Source organism: Anoplolepis gracilipes, chromosome 14 (genome assembly GCF_047496725.1).
Source record: "Anoplolepis gracilipes chromosome 14, ASM4749672v1, whole genome shotgun sequence".
In the NCBI taxonomy this organism is placed as follows: domain Eukaryota; kingdom Metazoa; phylum Arthropoda; class Insecta; order Hymenoptera; family Formicidae; genus Anoplolepis; species Anoplolepis gracilipes.
In genome coordinates this window covers 1,856,288-1,867,067 of record NC_132983.1, presented here as the reverse complement: position 1 = coordinate 1,867,067, position 10,780 = coordinate 1,856,288, and the positions used below count along the sequence as shown (strand labels likewise).

Below are 10,780 nucleotides of genomic sequence, written 5' to 3'. Positions count from 1 at the left end.
CGCGCGAATTCCCCTTCCCTCCCCCCCTCTCTCTCTCTCTCTCTCGCTCTTTTCCCCCCTCTCCCGGTGTATGTACCTTGTTTTTCCGCGCGCGCGAAAAATAAGTGCGCTTTTTTTTTTTAATTATTTTTAATTACACCACGCATGTTACACTCTCTAGAATCAAAGCGAGATAAACTCGATATAGGAAGGAGAAAATGAGAGAGAGAAAGAGAGAAATCGTGAAAGAAACCATGAAAAGAATGAAAAAAGCCGACGAAAGATATATATGTGTAACAGGTTCACGTTTGACATTTAACGTGATCAGGCGATTCCCACCGAGGTTTCTTTATCTCATATCCGTGATGTTATCTCGCTGTCGCGATATCTAGAAAAAAAAAATTTAATAGCGTGTCAATCGCTAATAATTAAAATTGATGAAATGCACGGAATCTTGTAAACAGAATAAGATGAAGTAATGATATATAAAACTTTGGCAGATTTTTTCATTTTTTAAAACCAACATAATTATGTTAATTAATACATTCATAAATTAATTAAAATAATTAAATAATTTATAAATAATGAAATATAATTAATATAATTTCACACAACGAATCAAATTAATATTATTAATTTATAAATGTATAATAAATTATAAACATTAATTTTATATATATATATATATATATATATATATATATATATATTATGACTTAAATTAATATAATAAATTTACAAGTATATAACTATTAATTTATAAACATATTAATTAATATAATTGGTTTTGAGATAAAAAAATCTTCTACCAAAGATTCATATAGCAATAAATAGCAGTATTAAAATATCTATGATCCTCGTTTCTTGCATTTCGAAAATTTAATATAGTATGTATAAATTTTAACTTTTGATGCGCAGTTTCTTCGCGCACTGTTGCACATTTATATGATCAAGATATAAATAAAAATTTATTGTATGTGTAAAACTTAATGTATAGTGTGTATATGTATAACAAATAACATTAGCCTGACCTTGATGTTAAAAAAAAAAACCCCGACTAATATTAAATATTCTTCAGAAAAACGAAGTATATAAAACGAAGGATAAAACTCCGATCAAGCTTCAAGGCCAACCGGCGTTATTTAAATAAAATAAAAACTAGTATTAAATAGAGAAAAGTTTAGAGTTATTTAGAACATATTAATTAATTCCTCAAGCTGTGTCGACACATTAGCCTCGATAATATCGCAGACTAAATTAAACGCCTCGCATAGATTCGAATATATCTTAGAATGGTTAAAAATGCGATTAGAAAAACGCCAACTGAATCTCTCTATCATTTGAAAATCGTTAACGTCACGGCAGAGAGCAAGCAAAAAAGAAAAAAGAAAATTGGGTTGCGCAAAGTTACTTCCGGAGTCGTCATTTCTGAACGCAATTGAAAGTGTCACGCTCCAGTATCTTCGCGTCCGCTTTTCTGCGGAGAAAGAGAAATGTAACGTAATGTCCACGAAATCGCAATCCGTAATCACATCGTGGAGTTTCACTGTAGTAATTTCGTCGTCTTATGTCTCCACTTCCTCCGCGATTTCTATCATCCCCTTCCCCTCTCGCTCTTGCGTCAACGTTCCAGCAAGCGAGGCAAAAACATATACAGCGTGCGATAATCTTATTATCGCCCGAACGGTAAAAGCAAAATAAATTTGCAAATTGTGCGATCGCTGTTTACGACCTCTGCGTGACGTGTACAACGTCGTCGGACGCCTACGTTAAATTATTCCACAGTCGTTGAGTAACGTACTTTATCCACGTTACGTAATCCGTGTCTCCAAATCGGAGTTTCCTAAAATATACGTGTGACTCGAATGGAACGCGACGCACGCACGGAAACGGTCGTCGCAGTTGACGATACAAGAGTAGTTTACACAGGATGATCTGTTGAAAAAATTCTGTGTTAATCACTTATCTATTCCTTTATAGATCAAAATCGATATCTATTTTATTAATACATAATCAACATTTGTATAAGAATATAGGCTTCTTTTTTTAACTTGCTTTTGTGATTTAATTCGATATAATAATTTTATATAATATGTAAGAAAATATATATTTATCAAGAAGAGAGAGATCGCGAAGAAAAGAGAAATATATTAGATGTACCCTTGTTCATGTTTTTTTTTGTACCATTTAGTTGTAAATCAACGCGTATTAAATCATTTATTCATTGTATTGCATCAAATATCACATGCATAAACTTATTATGTGACTCGTACGTTTATAATAATTATAAATGTATTTTTAAAAATATATACATTTATAATTGTTATAAATATAGGTATTTATAATAATTAAAAAAATATATACATTTATAATTATTATAAATACATATCTTACATTGTACTTTCATGTGTATGATAAACACACATAAATTACAAATACTTATCACACTCTTAGTATCGCAATTTTTTCTCGTTTGTACATATTATCGACCGTAATACTACTGGGAGATTCTCCGAGTTTACGCATCGTATGTGGAGGCGGATACATTTCCGCCGTGTCCCGTCCAGTTCGTATGGACGAATTTTCCTTCCTTGCCGAGTAATTCATATGTATGGGCGCCAAAGTAATCTCGTTGCGCCTGTAGTAGATTCGCCGGCAATCGGGCCATTCTGAACCCGTCGTAGAAGGCCAAAGCCGACGACAGTGCGGGAGTCGGTATGCCCATTGTCACGGCGGCGCTGACCACTAGCCTGGCACTTTGCTGACCCTCACGCACAGCCTTGGCGAAGAAATCATCAAGCAATAAGTTGGACAATTTCGGATTTTTTTCGTAAGCCAATTTTATGTTTCCCAGGAATGCACTGTAAATAAATTATTATTGTAATCTTTTCCAGGGAGATATATGTTTCTATTTTAATTTTATATAAAAATAAAATATATACTGTCATTGTACGGCATACATCTACATGAAATTGGTCTTTGCTTTAAGTATAATACAAGATATTATTTTGACGAGATAATGAATGGCGTCTTTTAGGAGAAACGAGAGTTATCTCGCGAGCCTCTGTGACACTAGATATGAAATGTGCCCTTGAAATATTCTACACATTCTTAATATTTATATTTTTCTTGCCGTACACAAAGAAGACGTAAGGTCACTTTCAGAAAGATTGGCGTGATACCAAGAGATTGAAAGTCGCGTAAATTTTCAAGTCCCGATATTACCTTCTTATGATACATCCACCTCTCCACATCAAGGCTATTCCGCCATAGTTTAAGTTCCAGTTATGGACTTTGGCGGCCTCTCTTAGCAGCATGAAGCCCTGCGCGTACGAGATAATTTTCGCGACGTACAGGGCCTGTCTCAAATACTCGAGGAACTGTTTCTTGTCGCCCTTGTATACTAGAGCCGGACCCGTTAGTATCTCGCTCGCTTCCACGCGTTCGTCCTTCAGCGCTGACAGGCATCTGGAGAACACCGATTCGCCGATCAGCGTAACCGGCACGCCGTAATCCAGGGCGGCGATCGCCGTCCACTTGCCGGTGCCTTTCTGACCGGCGGTGTCCCTGATGCGCTCGAGCAAGTAGCCCTTCTCGTCCTTATATTTGAGTATATCACGCGTGATCTCGATCAGAAACGAGTTCAGTTCACTCTCGTTCCATTCATCAAACGTCGCGCTCATTTCCTCCTGCGTGAGCTGCAGAGCCGTCCGCATTATGTGATACGCCTCGCAAATGATCTGCATGTCGCCGTACTCGATGCCGTTGTGTACCATCTTGACGAAGTGGCCCGCTCCGGTTTCGCCGACCCAGTCACAGCACGGTTCTCCGTCAACTTTCGCGGCTATCGACTAAAAAAATTTCAATATTTTAATAAATCATGTATATATTTTTGATATTTATAAATACTAATGAAAGACTGAGCATCACCATACTTGAAAGATAGATTTAATATGCGGCCATGCTTTAGGATTGCCACCAGGCATCAAGGATGGTCCGTATCTGGCACCATCCTCACCTCCACTAACCCCACTGCCGACAAAAAGAATCCCTTTCTCCTCTAACTCTTTGGTACGTCTCTCTGTATCCTGGTACTCAGAATTACCACCATCGATGATAATGTCTCCAGGGGAAAGGAGAGGTACTAATTGTTTAATAAAGGCGTCAACGGCTGCTCCAGCTACATCATGTAACATCAAATTGTATTATTATCATAGCATGTATTATAGTTGTAGATTTTTAATTAATATATAATAAGGAAGGTTACCTTTGACTAACAACATTACTCTCCTTGGACTCTTCAAAGTATTGACCATTTCCTCCAAGCTAAAAGCACCGATAACTTTTGTGTCCTTGGCTTCATTCTCGAGGAAAGCCTTGACCTTGTCAGTGGTACGATTGTACGCACATACCACAAATCCATGATCATTCATGTTAAGAATTAAATTTTGTCCCATCACCGCTAAGCCAATGAGGGCAATATCCGCTACTCTGGAAAATATAAAGACATGTATGTTAATTAAAATTTGATTAAAAAGTAAAAAAAATTTTTTTTACATCCATATATAACTAAAAAAAATTTCTATAATTGTTTTATTATTAGGCAGTCCAATGGAAAATATCTTTCATGACTCATTTCTCTCTACAATATTTAATAATCACAATAATTATAATTATAATAATGCCCAATACATATAACAATAATAATATACCATAATACTTGGATTAATTTCACAGCAATTAATAATGAATTAAAATTCGCTTTAAATCTACAGCTCTATTGATTCACATTCTCAAATTAGATATTCGGCCGCATATATGAATTGAATAATCACACGCTCGTAAACGTAATGGAAATCAAAAGTACTCAAAGAGCGAATGAATAATTTTTCTTTTTACGTAAGATATGTTTTCACGTCACTTGAAGAAAATAATAAAGAAAATACTCACTGAGTGCTCATATTTGCGGCGATCCGTGATTCGTGAATAAACGATGAAATTCGAGGGTCCTAGCAAAACAACAAGTGGTTTTTCGGCTCGTCGGTTAACGTGTGCGGACTGCGGACGTGTGTTCAGACGACGTGCTCAACTGTGCCTGACGTTCCTCGCGGCGTATCAGCTGATAAGCCACGAGCCAATCGTGAGGCGCGCCAGGTCAGCAGGGCCTTCGGGACTCGGGACCGCCATCGGCAAAAGTTGTCATAACGATGATGCAGCGTTGCAAATATCGCGCAAAAAATGCGCGGTATCGTGATTTTATGACGCAACCACGTGGCACTCTATCGGCTCTCAACCGATTTGTCAAATTTATTCTTTCTCTTTCTCGAGGATCCCTTTCGAAAAGCATTGTCCCGAGCTTGAGGAAACGGTAGTTTATATCAAAAAAGTCACTCTCTCCATTTCTTACTTCCGATGTCAAAATATTTTTCCCTTGCGATTACCTAATCAACGAAGCAAAATGCCATTAAAGGAAAACAAAAATCATGATTAAGCATTTTCTTCAGCTCTGAAAAATGGCTACCACTCATGAAAATATGTATATATTTAGATACCTTCGAAAAATGGTCAAAGTTTATCGGGAGAATACATTTCCATGAGAAATACCCGCGATTACTCGGAGGAACTCTCAACTAAACTAAAGTGAATCGCGAACTCTGATGCCAAGCTCTCGATATTAGGAGAGCAGAATTTAAAAGAGATTACGCGAACCTCTTTCACATCGTGTTCTCTTAATATCGAGAAGTAGCTTTGGATTTGAATGTACAAAGGATTTCAGGATAATTTACCTCTTGTCGAAATATATTCTCCCGATAATATTGACGATTTTTCGACATAAAATAAGATAAAATCGATCTATTAGTTATTTATATATAAATATTCAGATAGCAAAAATATAAGTCTTTTTGACGTCAAAATGACTATTTTTGCTATATAAACATGAATAGATTATTCTTACACAATCACGATAATAATTTTTATCATTATATGTTATATATAATTTAATTAATCAATAACTTGTTTTCATATCAGTTACACAACAAATTTTTTAAACGTGAATATAAATAAATAAATATATAAAAATTATGATAAATAAATTGACGCATGTTGTAAGAATAAAAATTATCATTACGTACAATTAATAAATGATTTTAATCGTTAGTGTATTTTTATATAAATTAAAAATAAGTAAAATTCAATGAATTAATAATAAATAATAATTAATTAAAAAATTAAGTAAAATTTACTAATTAAAAAAAAGGATTTTCCTTCATTATAATTTAAATTTAAATTTTACTGTGCCTTCTCAATTCAAGTAACAAATTACATTTAAATTTAAAAATTTTAAATATTGAAATACATTTATTACCTTCAAGTATCGTAAAAACAAAATTACTATTCATGCGAGATCACAATAATATATCAATTAATTAATTTATTAATTAAATTTAAGTAACATTAATATAATATTAAATAATTAATTAATTAATTTAGGATTATTTATAAAAGAGGGAACGCAAAATATGAAATTATACGTACTCCCGAAAAACCAAGGGCATCAGGAGAGCACGATCGACGAGAGATAAAAGGAATTGAAGCGAGAATTCGAATTTTCGAGGCAAAAGGATGATGACGAAATCGAGTGTAGTCGAAAGCCACAGCAGCAGCAGCGCCGTACCCGGAGCGATGCGTCAGTTTCGTGAAAGCAACATGTCGCGCTTCGCCTGATTGGGATCGTAGACAGGTGACAGGTGACAGGTTGTCCGCGTTTGTCTCTCCGCGAGATCTCTGGATATCTTCTCGTCCGCGAATTCAGCTCGCGACCCCCGGATGCGTCTTTCGAATGTGTTCCCGCGCGATTATGACGCTGCACCGCGAGTCGGTGTCCGACGTATCCTCGTCGTCGAGGCGAACATAACCCCGAGACAATGAACCGCCCTGTTCCCTGAGACATTCTCCTCAATCGCGAGCTTCGAGTGGCGACGAATAGATATCCCGGTTGTCTCGGAAGGCTAAGAAGGACGATCGACATGGGACTGCTGTTTGCCAAGCTGTGGAGCTTCTTCGGCAACGAAGGTGAAGTATCCCATACGTTTGTCCAGGTCTTCCTTTCTCTCTTCTTTCGTTCCTCTCGCGCGTGATATGTATATGTTTATGATGACACGTGCGATAGGATCGTCGACGACGTCATCCGTCATCCGTCATCTTCTCAGTCGAACATTTAATTAACCAGGTGGATGTTCTGACGTTAAACTCGATGGGGATGTTTACTGCGCTTCTTAATATTTACTCCAGTATTTCTTCAAGTATTAATTCATAACATCATTTATTTTGCCAGGATTGTGATGTAAAATTGGATGATAATTTACATTCTAGAAATTCTGTGTAAATGCACACTGGCCTACTTTCTAATCTGTTAACATATGCTATATGTCAAGTCATGGTTTCTTTGTTCTAAAATTTGGCTCTTGAATATAAATATGTGAATTTGACACTCTGATTTGGTTTACCTCTGCCAAATTTTCCCCTTTCTAGATTCAGAATTTTGCATTATCTCTTATCAAAATTTATTCTTTTGATAAGAGACTGAATTCTTCGATAAATATTCCAACTTGTGTTTTCAAACTCTTTGTTTTTCAAATCTTCTTGAATTTCTATATCTTTACTTTTTGTTATACTTTTATGTACTATACTATACTGGTAATAAGAAAAGAATTTAATGTTGTGAAATTTGTATGACTACTTCACATAATTATTATAATTTTAGTCTTATCAACATGAAGTTGCAAGTCATTCTCTTTAATCTACAATTCTCAGCAAACAAATTCTTTTACAACCAGTCATAATACATCTTTACAAAATATTTATGCTCTTTGTAATAATTGATGAAAAATGTCATTCTTTCAGAGCATAAGATAGTTATGGTCGGTCTGGACAATGCTGGGAAGACAACTATATTGTACCAGTTTCTGATGAACGAAGTTGTTCACACATCTCCGACCATCGGATCTAATGTGGAGGAAGTGGTGTGGAAAAACATTCATTTTATCATGTGGGATCTAGGTGGCCAGCAAAGCCTGAGGGCCGCCTGGTCCACTTATTACACAAACACCGAGTTTATCATTATGGTCATAGACAGTACAGATCGAGAGCGACTCGGTGTGATTAGGGAAGAATTGTATTCGATGTTAAATCACGAGGAGTTGAGCAAGGCCAATGTTCTGGTCTACGCCAACAAACAAGACTTGAAGGGCAGCATGACAGCGGCCGAGATTTCGAGGCAGTTGGATCTGACGTCTATCAAAAAGCATCAGTGGCATATACAGAGCTGTTGTGCCCTCACAGGAGAGGGGTAAGTAATCTATGAGCAATAATTGTTGTGAGATAAAGAGAGATAAAAATCTGAAATAAATCTGAAAAAAATGTTTCAGGCTGTATCAGGGTCTTGAATGGATTGTCGGACGCTTGAAAAAGACATGACGTACATTATGAGAGTCGATTATAAATCTAATGAAATATCCAAAATGTAAAATATATTATTAAGCTAAGTATCTGAGTTACACACACCCAACACACACACACACAAATACTTTGACAGTTATACGAAAGAGGAAAGTAACCAGGGGACTGTCGCATTTCGTTAGTCATTATTTAAATCTCCCGGTATGACTCTCAAAGTACATCCGATCGCGAGAATTTAAACGCATGGTGGACGGGTGAATCTGCTCTTTAGCTATTATATCGCGTGAGTAAAATGTAAACGGAATACAAATGGCTATTTATGCGTCAGAGAGAAAGTTCGATATTAATTATTATATAAAATATGACTAGTATCGCGTTTTCTCTCATCTACAGTCAATATGCAACAAAAACTAAATGAAAAGTACAAGACAAAGTATTAAGTATAAATAAAAATCATCATTTTTTACTCGCGAAACACGTAACAAAGTATGCAAACACTTGGCATTGATTTGTCACAATTAAACGTTTATCAAATGTATCGAGTCCCAAATCCATAGTTCAATAGCTTCCATTAAAAAAAGTTATACCGTTATTGCTTATGCAAATTATTATATAACGGAGGAATGCGAAGCTTTTTTATCCCGTCCACCTGTAATGGAAAACAGATGAAGATAACTAACGTTATTTGTATTCAGTTGACATAAGAGCGCAACGGAAGTGCACCTGTGTACATAGTTTTTTATACTTCTCGTTAAGAGAGCGAGCTATGTAAAAAAAAAAGAAGAGAACGTCGGACGGGAGAGTACGTAAGGGCCCGAGCAGATTCACGGCAAGGTCAGCCGATCGATAAGAAACCTTTCGTGACAGAACGAACTGCTCTGTGATATGTGGATTCAATTCTGAGACAGTTGTTTGCTGGACAGATTACGGAAGATATACACATGAAAAATAAAAAAAGGAATAGTTAGATAAAGCTGATAATGCGTGAAGGAAGACTGATAATATTCTCCAAAGTGTAACGCACAGATAGTATCGCGATAGGTGAATGAAAGCTTTGAATAAAAAAAAAAAAAAAAAAAAAAAAAAAACTTCGCTTTCTCACTGATCGTTTGCTTTCAATTTATTTTTTCTAGATCAATCAAGAAGAGCTATTTTAAAAGCATTTTAATTAATTTCTAATTAATATACGTTACTGTTACAGTTATTGTAATTATTGTAAATAGTTATTACAGTTATTCTAATTTAATTTCATTAGTCCAGAGGAGTCCTTAAACATTTAAGGAAGTTCATCTTTCCATTCCATTCACCTGCGATTACTATATGCTAGGATGACGAGAGGGACGTTTGCGAAATTGTACGAAATTTCCTTGTCCCCCCAACTGACAGCTGTCTCGCTTTTGTTTTTATTTAAATCGTAATATCTCTATCTTTTATGTAGCGCGTGAAATACTCCAATAGATATAATATTAATATTGTGTAGCTTAAATGATAAAAAAAAGGAATTATATCAATGCTGAGAAATTACCGATTTGATGACGGTCTACGTTGACGGTATACGTCAAGATTATTATAGAGAATTGTTATTAACATCACCGCGCGAGAAATATAAAAATGCCGTCTAATGCCAGAGTGAGATCTTAACGCTTAAAGTTACATAAAAGTTAAATAACGTCAGCTTTCTCATATTGAGAGAGAGAGAGAGAGAGAGAAACGGGTTCTTAGATGTTGATGACATAAGAATTGTATCTCGTGTGAATATTGTTTCCCCGTTTATTCTGTAGGCGGGGCTATTATGTCGAATTTATCCTCGGACGTGTCCGTCTTCTTTATGTAATTGTGTAAAAAAAAATTTTCTGAAATGTAAAGTACAAGATATAGGTTGTTTCAATCTCTAATCGATTGTTGGCGGAGCAAGTACGCGCGTAAAAAGAGATATGTAATTCGTGTTGGTTTTGCGAATTTCATACACGGCCCGGCCTGTCGAAAATAATAACGATTAATAAAAATGAAAAATCACAATCCATCTTCGCGATCTATTGGTCTTTATCTATTATAATATTGTATGATATATTTAAGTCCCAGGGAGTGTCCCCTGTACAACTTTATTAAGTAATAACAAAAAGGCTAAAATGTGCGATGTCAAATAAATCAGTTTCTATCAATAAGAAACACAGATGTCTGTTCTCCATTATTTTTCTCCGCCATAATAATTTTATCCCTTTTCCTAACTTTTGCGCTTTGATAAGGAATAATAATTTTATATTATTTTTATAAATTCACAAATAAGACATTTAAATCGCTCGAAACTTATATGTAAGTACACCGTTAAAAATATCTCTTT

The 10,780-nt window shown here is 35.4% G+C and overlaps 2 protein-coding genes across 2 annotated transcripts; one reads left to right on the top strand and one right to left on the bottom strand.

Annotated features, from left to right (window-relative positions):
- Nucleotides 1-839: 839 nt before the first annotated feature.
- Nucleotides 840-5,135, bottom strand: Pgd (phosphogluconate dehydrogenase). The gene is made up of 5 exons (XM_072906315.1): nt 4,930-5,135; nt 4,247-4,470; nt 3,915-4,159; nt 3,205-3,830; nt 840-2,840 (listed from the first exon to the last, which is right to left on the bottom strand). The coding sequence occupies exons 1-5, from the start codon at nt 4,938-4,940 to the stop codon at nt 2,498-2,500; spliced, it is 1,449 nt and encodes a 482-aa protein (XP_072762416.1). The 5' UTR covers nt 4,941-5,135; the 3' UTR covers nt 840-2,497.
- Nucleotides 5,136-6,656: 1,521 nt separating this feature from the next.
- Arl5 (ADP-ribosylation factor-like 5) lies at nt 6,657-10,608 on the top strand. Its single transcript, XM_072906356.1, has 3 exons — nt 6,657-7,053; nt 7,885-8,329; nt 8,409-10,608. Exons 1-3 carry the CDS (start codon nt 7,008-7,010, stop codon nt 8,455-8,457), a joined length of 540 nt encoding a protein of 179 aa, XP_072762457.1. The 5' UTR covers nt 6,657-7,007; the 3' UTR covers nt 8,458-10,608.
- Nucleotides 10,609-10,780: the final 172 nt, after the last annotated feature.

Bases quoted from the DNA above. Each gene is read 5' to 3' on its own strand.
- Pgd (XM_072906315.1), bottom strand. The intron at 4,160-4,246 runs GTAACCTTCCTT...TACATGATGTAG, and splicing joins AGTAATGTTGTTAGTCAAAG to CTGGAGCAGCCGTTGACGCC. The intron at 2,841-3,204 runs GTAATATCGGGA...ATTTATTTACAG, and splicing joins GGTGGATGTATCATAAGAAG to TGCATTCCTGGGAAACATAA.
- Arl5 (XM_072906356.1), top strand. From the start codon at position 7,008: ATGGGACTGCTGTTTGCCAAGCTGTGGAGCTTCTTCGGCAACGAAG. The intron at 7,054-7,884 runs GTGAAGTATCCC...TCATTCTTTCAG, and splicing joins GAGCTTCTTCGGCAACGAAG to AGCATAAGATAGTTATGGTC. The intron at 8,330-8,408 runs GTAAGTAATCTA...AAAATGTTTCAG, and splicing joins TGTGCCCTCACAGGAGAGGG to GCTGTATCAGGGTCTTGAAT.